The following is a 25,933-nucleotide window of genomic DNA, read 5'->3' as shown; positions in this document are numbered from 1 at the left end:
ACCTGCTTGAAATGGATTGCGGATGTGACCTGCATGTGAGCATTAGAGAAGAATAAAGCCACTTTCTTTTGAAAATCAATGCCGGGGGTGTGGGTCAGCCAGCACGGGGAGACGGCAGGAACCTGGCACCCGGGCGCTGAGCCCAGCGGCACGGGAGCTGCAGGGCCACGTTCGTTCCTGTTCTCCTCCAAGGTGCTTCCAGTACTTAAAGGGGGCCTACAGGAAAGCTGGAGAGAGACTTTTGACAAGGGCATGTAGTGATAAGACAAGGGGCAATGGCTTTAAACTGAAAGAGGGGAGATTTAGATTGGATCTAAGGGAGAAATTTTTCACTCAGAGGGTAGTGAAACACTGGCACAGGTTGCCCAGAGAAGTTGAAGATGCCTCATCCCTGGAAGTGTTCAAGGCCAGGTTGGATGAGGCTTTGGGCAACCTGGTGTAGTGGAAGGTGTCCCTGCCCATGGCAGGGGGTTTGGAACTGGATGATCTTTGAGGTCCCTTCCAACCCAAACCATTCTATGAACAGGCGATGGCATTCGGGCAGTGGGGCTGCCGGGGAGACGAGCGCCGGTGGCTTTACGGATGGTGTATTGCATGGGGGGGCATTTACATTTCCATATTGCAATTGCAGAGATGCAAACCTGCTCCTCTCTGCACTGCTGGGGTATGTTGGTTTCAGACATTGCTGGGAGTGCAAGAAATGAAAGAGCTGAGCACTTTTGTCTGTGAGAGGGGTGGAAAACCACTGTATCTACCTTAAAATAGCATGTTTCTATTTTGAAAGTGCGTTCTCAAGATTGTTTAAGCAGTTCTCATGTTTTAAAGTAGTGTCTTTCCTTGGATTAAAACCTCAAGCTATTAACAGAATGGAAAACCTGGAACTTCTTGAGTCTCTGAAATTGGTGCTGTCGGTTTCATTTTCTGGTTCACGTACATTCTGGGGGAGTCTGTGGTGTTTGCAGACTTTAGAAGTGTAAAATTCAAAGTGTGCCACAAATGATGAAGCATGTACTTTCTGCAGTAACAGACAGTAGCTGTACTACTGTTTTGCATAATTTTTCTTTATGGTTCACCCAACGTGGACTAAAACCCCAGCCCATTAATTCCTATTTTCCTGTTGATGTGCCTGGACACGTTTCAGTGAGTATCATCACTTTTTAAATGATGTTACTGCAACACGGGGTGGGGAGGATAAAAAGAGAGGTCAAGAGGGCAGGATCTGAATCAACATGGGAAGGGAGAAACATCAGATAATGAGCAGAATGATGCACAAACGGAGAGGGTGTGAGAGGTGGAGGGAAGGCAGCAGTGCCATGGAAGGGGCTGATGGCCATGCCCAGAGCTGGCACTGGCCTCGCTGGCTCTGGCCAGAGAGGAGCGAGCTGCAGCAGCGCGGGGCTCGGCACAGGTGTGCTCGGCTTTGGGACAGGTTTTGCAGCCTCTTCTGCTGCCTCGGTGGTGGTTTTCCAGAGCTGGCTGCAGAAGCGGCTTGGATTCGGTAGTGATGGGCTGGCACTGCTAGTTAGTGCTCTGCTTTGATTTTGTGAAATTATAAAAATAGAGGAAGGTGGCCGAGTTGCTCCTCTCCAAGCAAAAGCGAGTTGGAAAGCGAATGGGTTATCGGTGCTCAAGGACAGTTGTGTAACCCACCCATTTAGGCTGGTGCCATCCCTTCGGTGGGGCATCCGTGCGTAGTTGCCCGAGGTTGTCACCTCTTACCGCGGGCTCTGCGCTGAACAGGCGCGGGTGTTTTCAGCCCGTCCTTTCTGCCGTGCTCGGCCCCGGGCGGGGGGGATGCGATGCGGGACGAGCTCCAGTTTGTAAAACGCCGTTTGCCCCCCGGGCGGGCAGTGCCCGGCTCCCGCGGCTGCCCCTTCCACCCACCCGGGGCGGTGCGGGGGTCCCGCCCGCCGCTCCGCGGAGGGGGGGGGGCGGTGTGACGGGCGTGGGGCGCAGCCAGTGCGCGGCGAGGGGGCCGGGCCGGGCCGGGCCGGGCTGGGCTGGGCTGGGCCGGGCCGGGCGGCATGGCAGGCTGCCCGCCGGCGCGGGGGGCGGCCGCAGCCGCTCGCCCTCCGCCATTCATTCGGCCGCAGGCGGCGGCGGCTGCGCGTACCCGCCCGCCCGCGCCCCGCACAGCCGGGGGGCAGCGCCCCGCGCCCCGCCATGGCCGACCCGGCCGTCAACGCCCACCTGGAGGGCATCATCTCCGACTTCGAAGGTGGGTGGCCCCGGGGATGGCGGGGGGGGGGGGCCTCGGCCGTAGGCTGGAGGGTGCTACTTTTTGGGTTAAACCGGGGAAAAAGCAGGAGAAGTTGCCGCTGTGCCGGGCTGGGCAGCGCGGAGCCTCCCGCGCCCCTCGCAAGCGCCGGGCTGGGGACGGTCGCGGCGGAGTGGGGCTGGGACACCCCCCAACCACCCTGCCGGGGTCCGGCTGCCCCCACCTCTCCCCGCCGCTGCCGCCGCAGCGGTGCCCGGGGGGCCCTGGCCGCTGCCGGGGCCCCGCCGCGGGTCGCTCCCGCCCGGTGGTAGGGCTGGAAGGAGCGGGGTGCCCGAGGGCGGCCGGCGGCCACCCCGCACCGCCGGAGCCGGGGGCCGGTGGTTGTCGGTGCCGCCGCGGGGCTGCGGTGTCTTTTGTTCGGAGCAGCGTTGCGCCCGGGTGTTATCTGCTGAGGCAGGATCTTACGGGATGTTTTTCCTTTCCTGCCTTTCCTCAGTTGGTTTATGTAGACTTTTTTTTAGCTGAAAAAACCACGGCTAAAACTTTGTGAAAGCTCAGGCATCGGCCCTGCTGTCGATTCCCAGGTTCTGGTTGCAAACGCAGCCCTAGAATAGTGGGAGATGGATAACGAATCCAAGTTTCAAGTCCATGGTGGGAGCTGCCCGGCCCTAGAAAGCTTTGCAGTTGTCCCATGGCAGAGCTCCAGTTGCCCGACAGCGTTGCCTCGCTCTCCGATGAACTGTCTCCTTGTGATCCCCATGGCATGCGAATGAGGATGCCTTTTCCTGGGGTGTTTGTGGCTCTTGCCCGATATGCTGGCTTTTTCAGGCAAAAAAATAAGCTAGTGGAGAAGCGTGCTGCTGCCAGATGGGTACGAGAGTTAAAGACAGGCAGAAGAGGGGCGGGGGGGGTTCGTTTGAAGCAGACATTGAGAGATTGGCTCGAGGGAGCTCATCTTCTTGAGCAGAGTTTTGGAAGAGCAGCTCCGTCTCTGCGCACTCTCGCGTCCTGGCAGTGACCCAAACTGAGCTTTGTGCAGCGGTTTCTAGAGAAAAAAAAAAAACAACCAAGAAATAGCGGAGATGTGGGGGCCGGGGTGAAAGCTTATCCAGGGGCTGCGCGTGTAGCTATAGGCTGAGCCGAGTTCACCGCCTCCCGCGGAATCCAGCCTTGCCTTCGGGAAGGAGCGCGGTGGTGTTTTTCCTGCTGGGTAGCTGAGGAAGCTGAGAGCACGAGGGTTCTTCTTCCAGGTCAGGCAGGAAACGGGTGGCAGAGCTGGGGCCTCTGGAGCCCTTGTCTGTAAGATTTAGCCACAGCCATTCTGCCTTTTTCCAGCCCCTGGACTTTCTTCAGCCGAAGTTGGGGTGAAGGGCTTAGCAGGAGGCTCAGGAAAGTCACGTCCAGTAGGAAGATTGGGACTAACAAGAGTTGGGACACAGAGAGTGACCCAAATACACCATCAGTTTGGCACTCGGGGTTCAACGGCGCCTTCGTAACTGTAACTGTCCTTTTGGGGGCTCGCGAGCTTCCCCACCGCAGGGCTCTGAGCGCTGATGTAATTACAGCCTTTTCTTTTGCCTGCCCCAATTGCATCTAAATCTCTGAAGAATGAGTAATTCCTTACTTGGATATGATAAAAGCTCTGCTGTGAGCCCTGGGGCTGCTTGTTCAGGCTGTGTGTGCTCCTTGGTGGCACCGAGCCGCTCTGCAGTGCTGTGTGTTTTTTTTGGTTTTTTTTTTTTTTTCAGTCCGTGGAGAGCTTTATAGTTCCTGCCTGTGTAGAGGGAGAGGCTGGGGAAAGCTCTGCGTATCTGCAGCCAAAAGGTCTGGCCTTGCCCTTGAGCAGGGATCCGGGCTACCGTTTCACAATTTAATTAGTTTTCTGGGTTGCATAGCAGCTTCCCAAGAACAAGGCAATTAATTTCTAGCCTGTAGGGCAGGAGATGCAGTGTTCGTGTCTGCTGGGTGGGTATCTCAGCCCAAGGCAGCCTGTGGCCAAGCAGGAAAGATCAGCCAAAAATACCACGGAGCAGAAACACCAGATCACCCAGCATCAGAGCCCTCTTTGTTCTTGTCTGTCACACGCTGCCTGCCCTCCCGAGTCACCCCGCTTGCTCCTGCCTGCTTTTCTTGTAGCATCCCTCCTCGGTGTAGGGCCGACAGGTTTCTTGTACCTGCAGCGTTGCAGAGGCAGAGAGCTGCAGGCTTGGCAGTGGGCTGCCAGCGTGGGAGCTGGCGGCGTCCGTGAGCCCGAGGAGGATGCAAAGGCCCTTTGGGAGCGGGAAGGAGTATGAGATGCTCAATTTCAGTTTAGTTTCTAAATCAAAGCAACGCGTGAGAGGGAAGCGCAGCACGGCAGAGCGCGTTCTTCCTTGTGCCCGATGCCGTGACGGGGATGATCCCATCCAGGCAGCAGCACGTGCGTCCACCTCGCACTGAGCCAGCAGGTCTTGCGGGGAGGGCACTAATCCTGCTTATTGCCTGGCAAGAGCTTCCTCGTCTCTGATAGAGGAAAGCGTTATTAGATCTGTGGTTTGCCAGGATTTACAGAGCATAACGGTTCTGCTCTTGGGTTTATAGATTTTGGCAGGTCTTTGGAAGCGTGGCTGGTTCAGCCACAGTTGCGGCAGCGCTTCCCAAGCTCATCCCTGCCTCGGAGAGGGCTGGGGGTTGCTCAGCTCCCTGGAGCCTCAGACACAGAACCCTGAGCAGCAAGGAAGGGAACCCGTAACAGCAAATCAACCTGGGTGGTGGGATGCTTGTGCAGCGTGTTAATGTTGTGTAAGCCCCAGACCATCCTGATCCTGTGCAGGCTGGTTGATCCGGGGGTGTTGGTGTGTGCGATGTTTGACTGCAGAGAGGGGCAGATGCTCCTGCTCGCAGCTTTGGTTAATTGTGATGATGCCCAAAGATAACTCCGTGGCGTGGTACTTGCCCTCCTGCTAAGGATTTAAAGCACTGTGCACTCATGATCTACTGCCTGGTACTAAGAGAGGAGCTCTGCTTTGGCCCTTCTCCCTGGTGGGATGTGGCTGCTGCTGAGCAGAGTCCCAGGGATAACCGAGGTGCGTTTTTGCTGGCAGTTGCTGATGGTGAGTCGGCAGCGGTGATGCTGAGCGCTCTTTGCCAACGCTGTCAGTCAACACCAGATTCGTTTCCTCGTAATGTTGAAACACAAAACGTCACAGCGGGTGCAAGCTGCGAGTGACGGTAAATGCCGAGTGGGGCTGTAAGCGCGTGGAGCAGCAGGGTGGTGCCATGGGCTTCAATGTGATGTCTGGAGCTAGAGCCTGGGGGGGACACGGGCTTGCAGCTTCGCTCTGGCAGAACCACAAGACAGCCTTCCTTGATGGTCATTAATCCCTGATTTACTCGTTTCCTGTAGCCCGGCTCCTTGGGGAGCACGTGCTCACTGACGGGCAAGCCTTGGCAGTGCTGCCATTGGAGCGGCCATGTACTGTGCAGAGCTGGGCACTGAGGGCAAGGAGCCTCCAGCCCTGCCAGACCCGTCAGTGCTGGTAGGAAGGCTTCTCTGTTGGTTTTATTTTTGAGAGGGAGTGTTGTTTTTTTTTTTTCTCTTGCCTACTATTGGACACCTTCCCTACAGGCACATACTTCTTGCACCACCCGACACACAGTATTTCTAGTATTTCAGCCACAGGCTTTGTCTCAATGAGGTACCGAGTCGTGAGAAGTTATGTTGTGGTTTTAAGGATCATTAAAGAGAAAAAGCCCATCAGCCAGGTTGTTTTTAGGAGGGGACCATATTAGAAATAGTGTTTTCTACATGTGTTAATCTCATGGGCTCATCCTTAAAATCTACTTGAGCAAATGCCCGGGATGTCTCTGGGACACGTGACCATGGTGCGTCCCCCAGGCTGCTCGGGGCTGGCATGCCTGCTGCCATGGGGAGCAGCTGCTGCCTGCGTGCTGCGGATGCTGGGACTCGACCCTGCGCTAATATTAGCAGGAACGCGCCAGAGGGATGGTCATAATGTTATGTGGGTGATGTGGCTTGAATTCAACATGGTGAATAGCCGTGGAGAGGAGATGGGCTTCATGTTTGTGTAAGCATCTCACTTGGGTTCAGGGTCTCTCCTGTAAGCCCTGCTGTGGATCTTCAGGATGGGTGCTCTCCTGGGCTTACATGCATGGCAGTGGGCTGGGAGACTGGGTCTGTGACTAACGATCCCACGTGTGCAGAGGTTCAACGCCTGGAAAAGGAAATGCAAAAAGATCTTTCAGATTATATCTTGGATCATCTCAAGCCTAGGAGTGAAGCAAAGTTCCTGAACATCAATTGTTGGATTTCCTGGGCTGTCCCCCAAAAAAATTATACTGTAACTAATCTCTTCTGGTACTCTTCATCGCCAGCCCAGCGTGGGTAGAGCCAGTGCTGCTCTCCCAGCTGATTGATGTAGCGTGCTGCTCCGAGACGGCAAGTCGCCTCTGATATCCTCAAAAACGAGCTTTACAGGCACTTCAGAGAGTTTTCTCTCTTTTTCCCCTCTTCCTATCTATGTTTCTGCATCTGAGACAAAAGGATGGAGTGGATGGGAGTTTTCTGCCAAATCAACTCATGATGGGAGAGGCAGGAGCCAGGGGAAGGTGCCTGTGGGAAGGCAGGAGTTGTGTCTTCCTCAGCAGAAGTTGTATCTTCTCCCACAGAACTGGCCTTTCATGCGCAAAGCGGAAAAATCACATCTGCCTGGTTACAGCAGCGGAGACCTGCCGTTGTGGATTGTTATTTTTTTCTCTATGTATATTTAGTTCCTTGGGAATAAAAAGGTTGTGAGGGAGTGGGAAAGGGAAGAACAAGACACGGATCTGTCCATCCACGTGAGCTGGACTCTAGGGGATAGCCTCTGGCCCCGGTTAGGATGTAGGATCATCCAAAGGTTGTTGTTTATAGTCATCTTATGAAAGGAGGGCTGGGCTGCATGTCCTTGGGGATGGGCAACCACTGCAGTGTGGAGCACAACGTCCTTGGCTCTGTGTCAGCATGGAGGATTTCCAGTGTTGGCTGGTGTGGGCGAGGTCTTGCTGCCCATTTGAGATCAGTCTTGGGCAAAGCAAGCGCAGTGTTGCGTTAATCATAAAGAAACCTTTCAAAAGTGGCTGGATGGGAAGGGACAGAGAGAGGATGGGTCTTTACACTGGGGCCAGGGCAGCTCCTTTGGCCATACAAGCGTACTGCTGATGCCCAGAGGTAAGTCAAGGTTTTGTAGCGTGTACACCGTACTGACTCTTCCAAGTACTCACCAGTCTCCAAGATCTTGGTAGCATCTTTCCCTTAGTAAGAAGCTCACCTAAAATATAGTAATTCTTCAGCTTTACTCTTTGCTTGTTGCCCGCTGGTGGTTTATGGCAGTGGAGTAAGTAGGAAGCAGCTCTAGAACACGTTGAGTCATGCCTGCTATATTTGAGTGACCATGTCTACATCTCTTGGCCAATGCATGCCAGCAAACCTGCTGCTAAATGAGAGTCTTGGCACCTCTGGGTGTCCTGTGGTCACACTCTCTGGGTGCTGGTTTATTTTGTTTTTCAGCCCGTCCTTGCAGGGAGCTGCTCAGTCTGTTTTCCCAGGAGCCAGGACCCAGACAGCAGCCGCAAAAGCCTGGACTGGGACTTGTCATAAATCCAAAGACAGTAATGGAGACTTCAGAGCCCATAATCACTCCAGATATTCATGTTTCTAACTCTGATATTTGATATTTAAGGCAATGTCTTTCTGCAGGATCAGTACACAGGCTCTTTCCCTCTCCCAACCTCCCTCCCTTCTCCTGCTGCAGTGAGCTCTGGCACCTTCTTGGACTTTAGAGGTGGGACATGGAGGCAACAAGCCAAGTGCCCCTAAATCCTGGTTAAGCTTGTTTGAAGCCTGTAAAATGAGTCAATGGGTCCGAGTCCAGTTCCTGATGGGGATGCGCCTGTTTGGTGGGGATCAGGGTCCATTGGGGAACTCTTCATGAGACAGAAGTGGACCATCATGCCCTTCAGTGCAGGGCTAGGGTCATGTCCTGGCCAGCTCTCATTTCATACCCACAGGGTATCATTTGGTCCTGGCACTCCTCTGCTTTACTCATGGAGGCATCAGCGTTTTGCACCCACCTGCTGTGCTGGTGCGGGAGACCCCTCCTCGCTCCCTTCCCTGCTGTGCAAATGGTGCTGGTGAGGAGTAGCCCTTGGGCAACGAAGGGGTTTATTGTTACCCTCAACTTATTCTGAAAAGCTGCTCCCAGATTAATGAGGGCTCTTATCTCTTGATGGCTGTGACTCAGGCTTTTACTGTGATTGCTTTGGTGAGGTTGCTGGATGAAGCTCAGCACTTGGGGACACCTTCGGAGCAGTGGTCCAAGTGCAGAGTCCATCCAAGCTGGCTCTTGGCTGGTTTGCATGCCAGAAGGTGAGACATCGTGGGTGTCAGGTGGTCCGTCCCCCTGCATCCTCCCAACACTGCAGCAGATGCCCTGTTGCTGGCACCCAAGTTAGGGAGAGCTGGGGTGGGGTACCAGTCTGTTGCCTGGGTGCAGGCACCTCCAGCGTCAGGCAGCCTCCTGTGGATTTCAGGGCAGGCGACACTGTGAGCACCGTGGTCTGTGCCATTGTCCTACCAGCAGTAGAGGTGGCAGTTTCAGTAAGCATCACAAAGTTGTGTAGCCCCTTGGTCCTGGGGAGTTGGATGCTCTCCAGCTTGTCCCAACCCTGGGAGTTATGGCAGGGGTTGGTGGTGAGGGCATCAGCCCGCAGCATTGTCTGGCACTGGTCTGCTGGACCGGTTTGGGAGGGAAGAAGCATGGAGAGGGCTGGAGCTGGGACCTCAGTCTTTCTTTCATCTGATCATTGGAAGAGCAAATATGGGAAAATGTGAAAAGGATTAATTTTTAGTTTTTTTTTTTTCAAAGCATGTTTAATTTACCAGGGAGGAGAAAGGAGAAGGGGTCTGCTCTCTGCCAGCCTTCAGGACCTTTGGACAACTTCTTGCATTGCAGTGCTGGGTGTCCCCTCCAACAGAGACGCCAGAGCTGGCTGCAATGGCACCAGCCATCAGCAGGCAGTACAGGCAGGGCTGGGTGGCTCCCAGGTCCTTCCTTTAGCCACTTTTACAAATTTACCCTTTTCTCTAGCTTTTTAACCAGCCTATTGCAACACCACCCATCAGAGCATCTTCTCAAGCTGTGACATAATCACTTAATGATTTAATCACCCAGTCCCCACCACCAAGGCTGGTCACCCACCTGAGTCACTCTCCAGGTCCCCTGCGTGGGCGTTGGGAGTCCTGACTCATGGGGATGGTGTCTGGGTGGTTGCTGCTTCCTACACCTGATGTGGTACCAGCTCCGAAGCTGGTAGCACGAGGCAGTCTGGGGTCTGCAAGACCATCTGCATTATACTTCTGCCTTCTGGGTAATAATTTTAAGGCATTTGAGAAATATTAGTGAAGCAAACCAAATCTGCAGTCTCCTGGGAGGTGCAGGAAAGATTTATTTCTCTCCTTTCTCCTCCCCTTATGAAAGGAAACTGGAGCACAGACCGGAGGCAAAAGCTGGAGAGAGCCTGTAGCAGGGCCAGTAATGCAATCTGCTAGGCTGGATACCCTCTATTTTATGTAATTTTCTGTACAAGTATGAAATGAATATAAGAGATGTAAAATATACTGGTCTGATCTGGAAACATTTTGTTGAGGGTTAATGGTTATATAAACCAAAGTGTAATGGGGAATCAAAGCTAAAACCTTTCTAGAACTGCATTACAGGGACTGGAAAGCTGGGATTTTGAATTAATCTGAGTGTGGATTTTATTTTTTTTTCTATTCTTGGTCCCGACTTTTCTTTTGCATGTTCATTTCTGGTAAAGGAGGGGTTTGCTGCATCGATCTCGGGCTGTAGCTTTCTACGAGTGAGAAGCTGCTTGAAAAGCTTTGGTTAATGTCAGAGCCCTGAACTTGCATTTATTCCCAAATTTCCTCCGTAAGTCAGCTCTTGGTAGCGTTTTGCACAGTTCAGGAAGGCACTGCACATTGCCAGCACGTTGCCAGCATTATCTTCTGCATGTGATTTGTGTCAGACCATGCAATCTATTGCAACTTCTTTTGAACGCTGTTTACAAAACCAGAAAAAGGATTAATTTGTGCATAAACCATTCATAACCTGACTCAGGGTAGCATGAGGGTCATGCTATAACACCAGATTGTTGTGTTATACATATTTATATATGTTTATAGGTGTGTATTGCAACAGAGTTGGTTTATTGATAAAAGAAAGGTGCGAAACCTCCTGGCACAAGCACAGGGAGGGGATCCAGCAACCCTGACTTCACTTCTCTCTTACTTTGGATGACCAGTAGCTTCAGGAAAGTTGCTTTTAAAGTTTCCTGCCTTCATTTCCCCAGATGTAAGAGGGGATCTGAGTTTCTCAGGCTGTTTTGAAGCTGTTATCACGCTCACAAAGCCCCTCCAGTGTGTGTAGCGTCGCTTGCTGTCCACGCTGCCAGTGAATTTCCCATCTCAGCCCTGTGATTTTGAACCCCCTGAGGGGCTTGGTGCAGTTGGGAGCACCTTGTTGTTGAGGATGGGATAGAGGTACCCTGCTTTGGCCCTGCAGCAGGGGTGCAGCTCCCTTCCCTGTTTGCTGCGGGACCTATAGGTTTAATATACAGTGTGTACACGTCCTGTAAATACATGAAGAACATCCTACTTGTCCCTGTAACTGGATAAGCAGTTCACTGAAATGCATGCCCTCCGTTACAGATGGTGGCAGCTATTCAAAGGCATCATGGACGGTGGGTTCAGATGAACCAAACCCAAGAGGCCCCACGGTAACGTGGGTGACCGCGCTCGTTGCATTTGAGTTGGGCCAGAAAACCACCGTGAGCATCCTGCTGCCTGGTGATGGGGGTCTGGGAAGCTTTAAGGGCCGTGAGCGGTTAATGCTGTGTTGGGTTTCCAAGGGCTCCTTGAAAGATGAGACCTGCAGCCTCCCCCTCTTTCCTCCCCAGGAACAGGAGGTGACCATCTGGTAGCAGTTTAGAGAAAGTCAGCGCTCTCAAACAGTACCATTGTATCGTGTGAAATAACGGGGCGCCTGGCTGCCCTGGTCCCATAAGGCTCTTATGTGTCGAAAAACCCAAGAAAAGCGTTCCGTGCTTAAGCAAGCAAGCAAACGTAACCCCTGGGTTACAGACACCACGTGAGGGGCAGAGGATGTTTAATGGGAAGCAGTTGGGCACTGCGGCCGCGGCAGAGCCTGAGGCTCTGGTTGCGAAGCGGGTCCCGGAGGAGCCAGCATCCCTCACTGTTTATTTTGGTCTCCTCCCGAGCTCTGTGCATAGAGGTTTCCTTGTATAAAGCATCCCCTCGCCTGTTGCTTGGGGTGTTCTGTTTAAAAAGGCAAGAAAGAAGGAGCAGATGTTCCCTTGTTGACCCACTCCGGGTCCCACAGGTGCCCAGAGCCGGGCTGTGGAGCGAGATGAGCCGCGGTGGATGATGTATCGTGTAACCCTGATGCTTCCCACCAGAACATGTGGAGCCCTTGGGCAGGAGCCAGAGCCCTTCATGGCATCTGGGTACCCTTGGCTTGGCCGGGACCCCCAAGAAAGGACTCGCCTTCTGGGAGAGGCGTGTCGATATGAGGCCCTGGCCGTGCCATTTGCTTGCAACTTCTCCGGAAAAAATCTTGGCTGTTGTATGAGCTACTGGGATTTGTACCAGACCTCTGCCCCCTCTTCCCAATTTGCAAGATCCTTAAAGAGCAGCTTTAACTGGTGGCATGTGACCTGTGGGTGCCTGGCTGTCGGGTGACCGGGAGGACACAGAGGCTGTGCTGACCAGACATCCCCAGCTCCACAGCACAGAATAGAAAGAAACAAAAAAATCTCATTTTAGAGGATTTCAGGCTTTCCCTGCTGTGGGATGGAAGCTGCTGCCTCCAACAATGGTAGATTGAGCTGAAGCTGCCTGAATTGGTTTGGAATTGGTTAAAAGGAAATGCGTGTGGATGGTAACACGGAGTCCTGCTTACGCTCCACAGCACAGGCACCTCCAGAGGAAGAGGAGGAAGGGCGATGCTCCGCACCTCCGCCTCTTTCCCTGCCAGCTACCTCTGACACTGGCCAGCATCTTGGATGCTGCTGGTGGGGCTGGGGAAGCCCTGCCAGCACCAAAAATCTCCTGGAAAATATCATAGCAGGGATAACCCTGCAGCGTGGCTGTCCTAGCCACTGCTTGGGGCAGGGACACCTTGGCCCAGAGTACTGGGAATGTGGACCCAGAGCCCCACTGGGACCCGCAGCATTAACCACTCCCACGCATGGTGGGAGCTGGGGTGCTGAGCCCCACAGTGCTGCCCTGCCTTCGGCTCCTGTTGTAATGAATCCGCCAGTGTCCCCGCAGGAAGGCGGGAGGAGGGTCATCTGGAGCAGAGACTGTTTACTTTCCTTTCTTGGCTCTGGGCAGGACAAGCTATTTTTAAGCTTTTTCTCTTTTTTTGAGAGTTGTTTTGCTTCCTGAGGGCCTTTTCTCTTCTCTGCAAGGAGCAGGAGAGAGGCGATGCTGAGCAGGGGAGCTGAGGCCGTGCTTGGTCCCACCGAGGCCATCATGGCTGAGGGTGGCATCCGTGAGGATCACGCTCGCGGCAGCAGGTCTCTGTTTCGGAGGTGGAAACACAACTCTGCTTGTGGGATGACCTTGCGAATGATGCTTGTGAATGAACCAAGAGAATGTGGGATGTTTGACCTTCTCCAGGCCACGCAGTACTCAGGGCAGTGGCCAAATGTTCCAGCAGGACAAGCTGGGTACCGAAACCTCTGTGCAACCAGAGACATGAGATGGACATCCCATCCTGCAGAGAGCCACGGGTGGGGAAGCTCTCAGGTTGTCCCCAGGCAAATTAGTGACACTATTGGAGAGAGAATAGCTCTGGGACCTGGGAATCATTGTGATTTTGCTGTCAGAAACTGTGCTGAGCCATTTCTAACCTTCCCTCGGGGTGCCGGTTCCTTGGCCAGCCCATTGGTACCCCCTTACCACAGTGCCAGCATGGGAGGTGTTATTTGGATGACTCAAGTCTCGTTCAGCTGTAAGTGTGGTTTCTCAGCTCTTCCTCAGGCTTTTTGAAGCCCTTTGTGTCTGGGCTTTGACCTTTTTCTCTTTTTTGCAGCGGAGCCCAGAAGGACCTGGAGAATAGCCAGTTTTGGGTGTTATATTCAGTCCAGCCCTTCAATAAGGGCAGAGGATGGCTGTGCTCCAGAAAGACCATGCTGGTGGTGTTGGACAGGTTTACCCCAGGCTTGGGGGCATTTGGAGAGGTTTGAGGTCAAAAGAAAGGGCCATGTGCTGCAGCTTCAGCATTGCCACTGAGTGACCCAACAGCCGGTCGCTGTTTCTTTCGGCAGCAGCAAGCAAGCAGTAGGGTGACTTAAAAGAAGCTGAGATGCTGGAGGTGGTTCCTGCCATGAACCCTGGAGGTCAGCAGGGCTGTTTGTATCCAAAGCTTGTTATCAAGCCGAAAAGAAATCCCCAAACCACTTAGTACTGAGAAATTTCCAGGGGGATGTTCATTAAGGAAAGATGCTGCCCAGCGTTTCCTTTGCTATCGGGTTCCTTGAGAGAATTTACTTTCAAACAGTTCCTCCAGACACATCAGTCATGAGGTTTTGGGCTGCTCTGTTGAAGGGGAATAAAATGAGGCTGAGCTGGCTGGCTGGAGGAGGGACGAGCAGGTTTTAAAAGCCTGACGTAGGTAAAACTGAGATCCCATCCATCAGGGAGCTGGCAGCGCCTGGCCCGGCCGTGTCCTCCACCGCTCTCACCCGCCCAGCTCTGCTTGAGCCGGGGAAAGGCTCCCTGTCGGGTCGTCCCTTCCGCTCCCTTTGTTTTCCTGCAGAATGCAAACTGGGCTTGACTGATGCATTGTTTTAATCGGGATTTTTTGGGGAAAAAAAAAAGCTAAAGTATTATTTTCTGGATTAAGGGTGTGATGGAGAAGGAAAATGATAGAAAAGTCTGTGCTGGAGAGTCTGGGCTGCAGCTCAGTTACGGAGACCTGAGAGTTCTGGACATGGAACAGCTCTCAAGTTCGGGACTTCTTTTTGTTTAATTAGTTGTTCTGGAATGCTGATAACTGAGACTCAGCTGCAGACCTGCAGCACAGGAGATGTGCCAAGCACAGAGCACGGGGCAGAGATTGCTGCGGAGAGCATCTCGCCTCTGTGAGCCGGTGGTGACGTGGCTGGGAGGGCCCCATGGGATTCAGAAAACGGAGCAGATGAAATGGAGGAAAACGACCTTTACTTTTCTTTGCTGCCTTCCTCCCTCCTTCCCCCAACATCTGAATGTTCTGAGATGTGGAACGGGCCGTTTTGTCACTGCTAAGTGGCTTTCACAGGGTCCTTCCTGGATTTTACGTGGTAGATGTTTCACTTCATGCTTCAGCGCTTTCCTCTCTCTGTAGCCATAAAGTGGCCACGGTGCCATTTCTATCCAGTTAATGCCGAAGGTGACTCGCCCTGTGTGTCCCTCCCTGCCCACGCCAGCCACGACCCCGTCACTGGGATCCACTTCCCGGCACCCATTGCTTCCTGATAGTTACTGTGCCAGGTCTGGCCCAGAGGTGTGGGACATGGATGTGTGTCCGTGCCCACATCCGTCTGTCCCCGAGCACAGAGGGCTTCCCAGGAGGGGCTTTTGCTGGGTCACTAATACAGAGGACCCTGGGGAGGGTCCCAGCCCCAGGCTCTGCAGTGCCCATTCTGGCTGGTTTTACAGCCTGGTGTGTTCATACTTCACCGTTTTGGGTATTTTCCCCCAAAAAGGGAAAGCAGCCCGAACCCTGTACCCTAACACTTTAACCCCTGCGTACCGCCGTTGCATGGCTTGACTGACGTGCGAGCCCCAGCTTTCCTCACTGTCTCCTTTTGGACCCCTCGGAACTACTGCAACGGACGGGGCCATCACTGTCCCCAGCCCTCGCTGCCTAGGATGGAGGCAGCCCCTGGAGCTGTCAGTTTGGGATCTGCTGGGGAAGCTGCCACATGGATGGACAGCCCCGTCCCACCAGCTGGACCCAGCCACACCAGATGGCTCCTCTCTGGCTGATGGATGTGTCCGAGGGATGGAGGGTCCCCAGGCCCTGCCCTGGGGAGTCGGAGCAGCCCCATGGGGCAGAGGAGGTGCTTCCCGCGTGGTGGCTCTTCTCCAGCATCACTGCAGGGGTGGCTGAGGGAGATGGACATCCCGAAAACTGTGCTCCAATCTCTCCCCCTGACTCCTGGCATACTGTGTGATCTCAAGCTCAGGTTTTTGAAGGCTAAATCTCACTGGTATCATCCTGTTGATGTAAAAGATGAGTGGACTCATTACTGATGCTTGTGCTGGTCATTAGCAGCGCGGCTGTGACCACGCTGAGGTTGTCGCTTTGGGACCCCGGGGCTGTGCCTCACCCTGTGCCAACCCCATGCCTGCCCAGGTGCTGCGGGGCATGGGGGTATGGGCAGCCCATGGTGTTTGGATGGGATCCAGCAGTAGTTCTCTGCGCTTCCCCGCTTCCCATGAAGTTCAACCTTTTGTTTCCACCTGGCTGGCTCCTGTGCAGATCAGGGGATCTAAGGGGCTTAAGGGCATCTACCTCTTTAAAGAGGACTGGCTGGAGTAGGGTGGGAAGGGCTGCGTGAGGGACACAGGGATGTACAGGCACGAGTCAGGACATGGTCAGGCAGCTACTGGTCCTCAACTGCGTGGCTGGGATGGGAGCATTGCTTCACGGATGGAGGCTTCCTCCGATGCTTTGTGTCCCCAAGGGTCTGACACCAGCATCCATCTGGTTTCCTTAGATGCACTCCTGGCTCAGAGGGTTTGGGAGTTTCATTCTTATATAGCCTGCCTGGCCGGGGAGTTCTGTGTGCCGGGGGGGACCCGTGTGATGGGCACTTGTCCGAGTGTCGCCCCACTGTGCGCGGGTGACCTGTGCATCTGCTCTGCTGCAGCTGAGAGCAAGGGGCAGATCCTGCTCAGTGCTGGGGCTCAGTCAGTAAAGGCAGGACTGCTGCCTCTTCAAGCGTAAATCAGAACATCCGATCTGATGTTGTAGCCGTCTCTCTTTGCTTCCTAGTTTCCCTGTCGGTAAAATGGGATGACAATGTTTAGATTTTAGGATGTCCTTAAGGTCTCCCAGTTGGCCCCTTCCTTGTATCAGGATCTCATGTCAGTGTTTTCAAAGCACTCCAGGCTTTGGCTGGGGTGATATTCACATTTATTTTTAAGAATATGAGCTTCTGTGGCTGCCACCTTTGGTGTTCTTGATGCAGTTGTATGGATTTAGTGCTCTCCTGGGAACGTTTTCCCGTTCCCAACTTGGATTTTGTTAGCAGTACTCACTGGGAAGCCTGTGTTTATCTGTGCATCCTTCAGATGTGAGAGGGAAAGGGAGCTGTTGGGAGCTGGATCACTGGCTGCCCCTGACTCCTGTGCCATGCTCCGCTCTGCCATGCCACCATGGGCCCTCTGCTCCTCTCTGAGCGCGCGTGGGATGTGGATGGGTTGGAGGGCAGTGTGGGGATGGGTTCTGCTCTGGGCTTGAATTTATTGGCTCTGGTTCCAGTTTTGTTACTGGGTTTGTAACTTGTCTCAAGAGGCAGAGCCTGGCCCTCCGTCCCCACCTGCTTGAAATGGGATTGTGAACCCTCAGGTGAAGGAGCAGAAATGGGGTTATGAGCCTCAGGCAGCGTCTGTAAGTGTCTCTTGAGATGCTCAGGTGGATGATAACTAAATTCTGAACTCCTTTTCATGTTTTTCAGCTCTGAAAAGATCTTTTGAGGTCGAGGAGGTAGATCAGTCTTCAAATTCCTCCACCCCTCCAAGACGGACCCCAAACCCCCTCCTCAGGTCCACTGTGTCCAGCTCCACGCAGAAGTTTCAGGAACTCGGTGCCAGGAATTCGGAGCCATCTGCCAGACATGTGGACCCCACAGCCCAAAGATCACCCAAGCCCTCTCTGAGGAGAGTGGAGCTCTCTGGACCCAAACTGCCCGAGCCGGTGTCCAGAAGAACAGAAATCTCCATTGACATCTCATCCAAGCAGGTGGAGAACTCCACCTCAGGGTTGTCGAGGTTTGGCCTCAAAAGAGCAGATGTGCTGGGGCACAAACCCCCTGAGCCCACCCCAAGGAGGACTGAGATCACCCTCGGCAAGCCCCAGGAGCCAGGTCTCCGGAGGGTGGAGGCGCCGGCATCAAAGATCCCCGAGATGCCCCAGCGAAGAGCTGAGACGGCCAACACTCCGGTGCCTGACACGGCCACCAAGCGCGTGGAAATTCAGGTAGCAAAGGCTGCCGAGGTCCCAGCCCCACCAGTGCGGCAGGTGGAGAGTTCGGAGCCTCCCCTGGCCAACCAGCCTCCCCAGGCAGAGCCAAAGCCGCAGCCGGTGCTGACGGAAAGCCCACCAAAGAGAGAAGAAGGTGAGTACAGCTCCGGGCAGCTTCTTGGGTGAGAGGCTGGCTGATGGCTGCCTTCGTCCCTTGCTGAGGGCTCCGAGCCCGTGCGGAGACACCGAGCGTTGTGTGCTGCTTTCGGCTCTGGTGGTGATGCCTTTTGAGGCTGGTCTTGGATCTGTGCTCAGATGTGTCTGCACACATGGTTGTTATCCGTGGGTGTATCCTGGCTGAAAGAGCTGTCAGTTTGAATAATAAATGCTATCAAACCTATAAGGAAATAAAAAAGAAAATGCCGAAAGCCTAAGTGCTTGCAGAAGATGATGCTTCTGCCAGCTCGGGTCCCGTGTGCGGACCCACCCGCCTGTGCAGTGTCTCAAAAAGCCCGTGAGGTGCTGGAGAGGCGGTTGTGGAAGCGTTGTTGTGATGGCTCCTTGTTTAGTGTTGTTGCTCTTGGTTGTGGGGCAGAAACCGCCTCTTCGTTAGCAGGAGTCAGGGTTGTTTTGGCCTTGGAGCCAAAGCCTAATAACGTCGTGGACCAAAGCCACTATTAAACTGGAGCCCTGGCTTGTATTAGCTCTATCTTGTGTTCAGTTAACCCCGTATTGAAGCCAGCTTCCTTCCCCTGCCAGCGTCATTTATTCTCCCTAATGTTTTGGAGGCTGGTTGTTGGTTTTTTTCCTAGCCTGTAAATGATTTTTCCATTCCCCATCACCCACGAGCTCCCTCCTGTGAGGGATGCAGTGGTCAGTCGGAGGGCACCGCTTCCCCACCCCACCCTAGGGCTTGTGGGATGGTGTGAGGTGGCCAAGCCAGGACCTGGGAGGTCCATGCCTGGCCCTGGAGCTAGAACACGCGTCTTTGTCTTGCCCCACCATGGGATGGTCCCTGCTTCTGCTCCATCTCCTCCTCTGGGTGCAGCCCTGCGGTCACAGGGCAGTATCGGAGTCTGTGGAGGAGCCGGGTTTCGGTGTGTGGGCATGGTCTAAAATCAAATCAGGAGTCAGTGGTGGAGCTCATATTGAACCCTTAAGCCTCACTGTCCGTGTGTATGACTTAGGTGTGGCTTTTCTGAGCTGGCTTTGAAAAAGTGGACAAGCACTTGCAGCAGGGTGGTCCATCTTCAGCTGGGCATGGCTGAACTCCAAGACCCAGCCCAAAGATGGGGTTCAGCCTGGGCCTGCCTTATGGGGTCTCTGACCCCAGCCACCATGCGCGTGGAGCCCAGGAGGCCCATCCTCTCCCGTGGATGGGTGCTCAGTCTCGTCCTGCTGGGTTTGGGCTGCCCTGAGCTTCGGAAGCTCTGGGCCATGAATGTTTGGGCACTTTAAGAACAGGAGATCATCGAAACTATTGAATCCCTCAGCTGCCGGAGGCGGCAGATGGGGAGGGCTCTTTACAGCAAACAGTGCTCCAGAAGCCCAGGACAGCTGCTGGGGATGAGTTCTGTCCTAGAGCCCAGCTGTCCGGGGGCTGCCTTGCAGAGCGAGCCAGCCCTGGGCACTGGTACAAAAGGGGCTTTCAGTCTAAATGCCTCCAAGAAGAGCCTGGAGACAAAGTTGTAGGGGTAGGGAGGGCTCTGGCTCCTTCTCCCTCTGTGTCAGCACAGACATACAGCGCAGAGTTGCTGCCAGTCCCCTTCCCAGTCATCTCCAACCTCCTCCATCTCCATGACTCGAGGTTTCCCTGGGTTGTTCTCACTCCGGACCCCATTTCAGGGTGCTCCTCCCCATGGTCCACATCACCCATCGTGGGATGCTGGGTGGGTGGATGGCATCTCTCCTTGTTGCTGGGTTAAGCACACGGAGGAGTTTTGGAGAGGCTATGCAGGGACCCTCAGGGAGCCCTGCGGATGGGTACAGGCACATTGCCAACACTTGTCAGCTCCACTGCAGCTCTGGCCCCATCATACCCCACCAAGTGAAAACGTTGGCTCTTTGATGTGTGCAGCAGAGACAACACATGGTGTGGCATCCTCCTCTCTCCTGCGGGTTCCGGGGCTTGAGGTACCCAAAAGATGCTCCCATGGCACAGGACACCCCTCGATCCCGTTGCTCGGTGGCTCTCCGGCACAAACAGCTGAGCAGGGGACGCAGGCAGCTGCCTCCAGCTGCCCTCAGCCCTCTGCTGGGACTTGCCTTCCTCCAGCTGCCAGGGCTCAGCTGCCTTGCCCTTAACCCCCCGTCCTGCTGCCAAAGGCATGCAGGAGAGCGCATTGTGCAGGAAGGGGCCGGTCGGAGGAGAAGGGCAATCACAGAGAGCTCAGCAGTTCAGAGCAAACCACAAAGGAAAGGAGTAATTATAGCGCTGAGCTTCGTTAGGGTAGCACGGCTGGTGGTGTGGGCTGAGCCCGCTCTGGAGCCGTGGTTCTCAAGGTGGGAGGAGGGCAGGAGGTGGCTTCATGGGGCAGAAGAGCAAGAAGTATTCCTCCCCATCCCTGTTTTCCCTGTCTGAGACCTCATGCTCTCCTGCACTCCCTGAGGAGCATTGGCTGCACTTCTGTGGGTTTAATGTTGAGTTGAGCCATTGATGAGAGGGAGCTGGGACGCTGGTGAACATCACAGATGCGATGTACCACTGCACCAGCATCCACCGGCCCTTTGCCAAGGAGGGATCTTGTGGGCGCCTCCTGAGCTGGATATGGGACAGGTGAATCCTCAGGAAGAGCCACATCGAATCCGTTGTGGCTAATCCTGCCGTGTCCTTCTGTCTTAGCATCTCCTTCCACTGGTGCCTCCTGTTGCTGACACTGGCGTTGTGCATGTGTGGTTGAAGTCTTGTTCTTCTGTTGTTCTTCAAGCTTTGCAACACGGTGGTGGTCCGGGTCAGGGGTAGTGGGGAAGGTATTGTTGGTCTCAGGACAGTTAATGTTTTCCACTTCGGTTTAATACTCCATCTCTGCTCCCCCCCCAGATCTGAACCTATTTGTCTTTGGGTTGAAGGCTCAGTTCTGGGATCTCAGGTGGTGGATTAGAAGCAATCCCAGATGAGAAGTGAGAGCCAGTTTGATCTGATGATCCTTTTGTCTCCACCAAGCTGCTGTGGTCACGTTGCCCATGTCCCCGGGGACAGAGGCTGCCAGCAAGGCAGGCTCCCCGTCATGGCTCCGCTGCCTGCTCCTGCCCTTGCCTCATTTTCCTGCTCTTGGCAACTTGTAGGGCCACAGTTGTTCTCCCTCAGGGTCCTTTCTTGCAAGGATGCTCTGGAGCTTGTTTAGGTAAATCAAGACAGATAAAATGAATAGTGGGAACGTTTACATGAAACAGAGACTTGACCTTCCTCTGCAATAGCCATGTCCCACCTTGGTGATGTGTAAAACAATCTGAACCATCTCTGGGCTTTCAGCTTTTTTGGAGTCTTTGTCCTGTCGCTGGCTGATGCCTCTGTTTGGGACAGCAACGCAGGGTGCCAGGCACCTCTTAACAAGCAGCAAGGTTTCCTCCTATTTTGGTGCAGAACAAGCAGGATAACATCAGGAGAGTGAAGCAATTCAACTTTTTAATCTTTCCTCCAGCCTTGGACCCCTGTGGAAAGCCTTTTCTTTAGAACTGGCTATTTTAGAGGCTCCATTAGAGTTAAGCTAAAATAAAAAGACATAAAAACTAAAAAAAAAACCCCTTTCAGATCCACTGAGCTCCTTGTGAAGGCTGTATCCGAGAACCAGGGACCCATTGCTGGGAAAGCCATGGTGGGGGCTGCAGCCCAGTCCTCCCCCCAGCCTCAAGCCTCCATCCTGCCATGGACACCCAGGGACAGAGAAGCAAATCCAGCCGAGCCTCGGGGTGGTTTTTCTTCAGTGCTGTCTGACGAGGGTGACGCTGAGCACGGGGCTGGGGGTTGGATGGGGATTTGGATGACTGTTAACACAGTGATGCTCCTCGCAACGCAGAGGCCAGGGCTGAGTGGAGTCACAGTGAGTAATCGTTTCCAGCTCCCCGAGCTGTGCTGCAATTTAACTGTACAAAGAGATTAAAACTGTAGGGAAACATTTCCTTAAAACCAGCTGACACATTTGGGCTAGATTATGGGTAATCTTTTTTTTTTATTGTTGTTATATTTAACAGGAAAGTGCCTACAGCCCCAGATACCGACTGGAGGGACTGAGTGGGAAACAGAGTCCTGGGTTGGGAACTCAGGTGCCAAAAATGAGATAATGTGGAAAACTGGAAACCTGCAGCGCCAGTGACTTGGAAAGACGGAGACAGTTGTGGCCCATCGCAGAGATGCTGCCTGATCCGGGGCACCACGTGTGATGGCCTCCTGCCCGCCTGGGAGGGCAGCGGGGGGGGACGGGCGCTTTCTGCTTTCCCCTTCCCCCCTCCCAGCGCATGCTCTGTCCCGGGCTGGGCGGGGAGCAGCCAACGTGTCTCGGTTCCTTTTGGGGTGTGTTTTGGGCGCTGAGGGTGTCAGGAAGAAGGCCAGGTCATGTAGATGTGATGGAACTCCTGCTGCACGTCTTTGCTCCCCCTAGAACGCTGCTCCCGAACTCATCACATTGTGTTCAGCTCCGGTCGCGTTGGCGTTCCCGTGGCTTTGCCCCTGTGTGGGCACAGTTTACGTGGATGCCGTTGCGGTCCCGTGTGGGTGCTCCAGCCACGCAGGGTACACCCCAGGGCAGCGAGCCTGCTGCCTCCCAGCTCCAGTGCAGGCAGCCAGACCCCGGCACAAACACACGGAGAATTCATTTCCCTGTTGGAAGTCCCTGAGGGCCCATAGGAAAAGCAGCGATCTCCCCAGTGGAGATTCATTATGCGAGGGAGTAGTTTCCCATAGGAAATGTTACGGTTCCCACTTCCCTGCCTTGTGTTGTTTGAGACCAGGAGAGGGCGAACCCATGGATGCTGAGCTGAGGAGACCTCCTGGTGCTGGGCTTCACAACCTGGCAGGTCTCTTCCATCGCTAGGTTGGGTCTGTGGGCTTGGTTGTGCATCAACGTCATTGCTTCCCGAGCCTTGCAGGCAGCATCTAAGGCTCAACGCATCTCTGTAGAGGTCAAAGCCTCTTGCTCCAGGCAGAAGGTGACCAACTGAAGTGTCGACTCTCTGCAGGCTCATGGGATCTGTGCTTATTGTGTTGGGGTGTGAGCTCCGTGCTGCTGCTGGACCCTCCTGGCTCTACCCTCCATGCATGCAAACCAGGGCAGGCACTGCCTTCCAGATGGCCCCCGGGCAGAGACGTACCTTCACTGTGCTGAGAAACACGGTTGAGTGCTCCCGCCTGCCGTTGAATTCGTGTCCCTGTAAGTGATGTTGAAAGGCGATGGGAGATGCAGCCCTGGCTGCGGGTGGCGTGTACAAACCAGACCCAAGAGTTTCTATGTTTATCTTGTGGTATCTGCACGTCTGGGGCCCATGGCAGTCGTGCTGGGGAACATGCTCTCCGCCCATCAACTCCTTTGGCATCTTGAAGCTTTCTCACATTTAGGTTAATCATCCTACAGGCTGATAAGGCAAATAAAATCCGTTATCTTGACCAAGATAAAACAAAGAGTTTGCTTTGATCTGCTGCAGCAAGGCCTGGCCGCTCGTTTTGTGACTTCTCTGCTGTCTGCTGGGGGAGGGAAGTGATGGCAATGGTGATGAACCTTCTGTAGCTAAGAAATCATTTTCTTCTAAACTATTTCTAGACCTCTGTCCCTGCCTGAGATGTTTCTGTTGGCCAGTAGTTGAAGGGACACCATAGGCTGGGTATGGTGCCAGCTCTATAAACTGTGTAAGAGGACTTGAGGAACTTAATTGCGATGATAGAGCGATAACTTTGTTTTGAGAAGATCAAAAGTTGTTGTGAGCAAAAAAGATAACTTGACAGCAAGCCAGTTGTGTTCTTGACTCCTCCAGCAAACAAACAGGCACACACACACTTTTTGTATTGTCCAAGATGCTGCGATGAAGCTGAAGTGAACGTGGCTATAAATGGAAGAAGCAGCTGGTCTTGGATTGCAGCCTGTGCTCAGACTTCTTTGGGCCCAATTTTTCTTGCATCTGTTACAGGTTTTAAAGGAGGGACTTGGGGAGAGAGCTGCTTTCCTTTGGGTTAGTTGAATTTGGGCCATTCATTTTGTTAGTCTTCTGAATGGGTTTCTGTGTAGAAGTTCCTTGGATTTCTGTAGAGTCACATGCATAAATATTTCACCCTCTTGAATTGTTTTGTGTTATTTTGTCATGAAGATAGTACCAGACATATTAGACACAAAGCTGGACGAAAGGGTCTGGTGCAAAACTTTGTAGATGTTTATGCGTTTATGAAAAGCAAATAATTTTAACAAGCTGTCTAAGGTTGCTGTGCCAGTCCGGGAGTGACAGCATCAGGATTTTTGGTTGCTTGGCTCCTCCTTAACTCGTATTACCTGCAGTTTCTTTTGTGTGGAAGCACTGGGTTGATTTTTGCACAGCAAAGGCAATTTATACAACAGGGATGGAGAGTGACTGAAACAAAGCATCTTTCAACACCTTGAAGTGCAAAGATTGTTGATGCTCAAGCAAATATGAGCATAACCTTGGATTTATGTTTAGCTTTTCAACCCAAGAGATGGTGTCCAGGTTACTTCTGAGTTGGGTGGTCTTACCAGCCCCTCAGTATTTTCTGAATTCTGGGTCTGCAGAGGCTTTCCATGGTGCAGCTCTAATGTGGTTCCTGGCTATCCTTTCCAAGGGGTCCAAAAATATTTAGAGAGCTGAGCACCTACCTCCTTTTGCCACTTTGTAAGTTCATCCTTTAGCCATCTGTGAGCAAGACCTTTGCTGCCAATGGATCCCTTGCACATGGCTTCATCCATACCCACTGCATGCCATTCACCCTGTCTCGCTTGAGATGTCTGCGCTTGAGCTAATCATCTGATGTCTCCCTTAGGCTGATGTGAATTGTGTCCTCAAAGGGTTTATTTTTCTCTGCTGAACGTAAAGAGAAACTGGGCAATCAGTTCAGCTGGAGATGTCTCCATTTAGATGAGACAAATGTTAACCCTCCTATATTATTTCTAGAGTCAAAGAGATGGAGGTGAAAAGATGTATTGCAGCAGGACAGAACTGTGCAAGCCACTGATCCCTTGTTATCAATAGTGCTTGACAGCCCCCCAGCAAACCCAGTCCCCTTGTGTCAGCTTGTTCTGCAAACATGTCGCTGTGGACAATCGTTTACTTAAGTGCACGGGTCAGACTGTCTTTGATGCTTATCCATAGTGCTTTAATTTTTTATGATGGTTCTGTCTTCTCCTTTCTCCACGTCTCTTGCTGTGCATGGAGTGGGACAGACATTCCTTCCCTCTCTCAAGGAAAGCTCAGTTTCGGGAGATCTCAGGGAAAGAAGATTAGATGGGAATCCAAAAGGGTACGGTGCCTTGGAGGAGAGCTGAGTGATAAATGTTAATGATACATGAGATCTTGAAAGGAGCTTTCTCAGTTACAGCTGTGTGGTAGCTCACAAGTCTTAAATTGTAGGGCAGTGCTTTCCACTCCAGCATGAATGCACCTGGAGTCATGTGTGATGGGTAGATCTGGAGGGACATCACAGATATCACCGTACCCAGCTTGGGCTGGAGGTCCTGCCTGTGTTTACTTCCCCTGCATGTTATGACTCTGGATGGGAATTTTTGTTTACTCTGCTTGTTATTGGTCTGATCTGGGAGGCTGTGCTGCTTTCTACTGGTGCACCAAAGTGGTGGTGTCCTCTGAACCCTTCTCTGCAGCTCTGGTACATGGAAATACAGGATAAGTCCCTGGTTACAGTCTCTGAAGCTACGAATGTGCAGGCTCGTGGTGTTACGTTGTAGAGGCTGCCATCCTCTGTCGCATGCGTGATGTACTAGGGGTGTTCACTGGTAACTCGTTCCCATCTGTAGTGGAAATAAGTTCAGGGACCAAGAGCCTGACAAAAGGTTGGATAGCAGGAGAACCTGGTCAGGATCCTGCCTTTGCTGCTCATTGTCCTGGGTGAACCCCTCTACCCACTCCAGCTTCTCCTTTTGTAACAAGGAGCCGGTGAACGTGGCAAGATGCCTGGGGTTTGCTCCTTGCATTGAGTCCTTTCCTATTCAAGGTTCAGCTGGTGATAAGGAAATTGGCTGATCCGGGTTGCAGAGGCACAGTGGGGTCATGCAGGATGGGAGAAGCTGCTCTGCCCAGCTTACTGGAGTGGCTCTACAAAGAGAGAGGTCCTCAGCTGTCCAGAAGGAGGAGGAGGGTATCAAATGGTTTCTGTATCAAAACCTTGTCCAGTCTACTCTGCTCTTCAGTCTGCTTTCTCCTAAATTTGAAAAACCTGTAGTTTGGAGGGGGAAAAAAAATGATTCGGAAG

At 53.3% G+C, this 25,933-nt stretch overlaps 1 protein-coding gene across 3 annotated transcripts in view; it reads left to right on the top strand.

Moving 5' to 3' along the window:
* The window catches only part of SEPTIN9 (septin 9), a 137,386-nt gene that overhangs the window by 65,621 nt on the left and 45,832 nt on the right, over positions 1-25,933 (top strand). For 2 of the 3 annotated variants that reach the window (XM_086623885.1, XM_086623883.1), the window contains one exon: positions 17,009-17,668. In XM_086623885.1, coding sequence (XP_086480011.1) covers positions 17,009-17,668 — 660 coding nt within the window. Of the gene's footprint in view, positions 1-2,163; positions 2,219-17,008; positions 17,669-25,933 lie in introns of those variants that run through there. The other variant, XM_086623884.1, reaches the window with a different exon arrangement.

The sequence above is a fragment of the Tauraco erythrolophus genome, chromosome 20 (genome assembly GCF_009769465.1).
Source record: "Tauraco erythrolophus isolate bTauEry1 chromosome 20, bTauEry1.pri, whole genome shotgun sequence".
Taxonomy (NCBI): domain Eukaryota; kingdom Metazoa; phylum Chordata; class Aves; order Musophagiformes; family Musophagidae; genus Tauraco; species Tauraco erythrolophus.
Note: the sequence above shows the minus strand (reverse complement) of the source record. Positions and strands in the feature narration are given on the sequence as shown.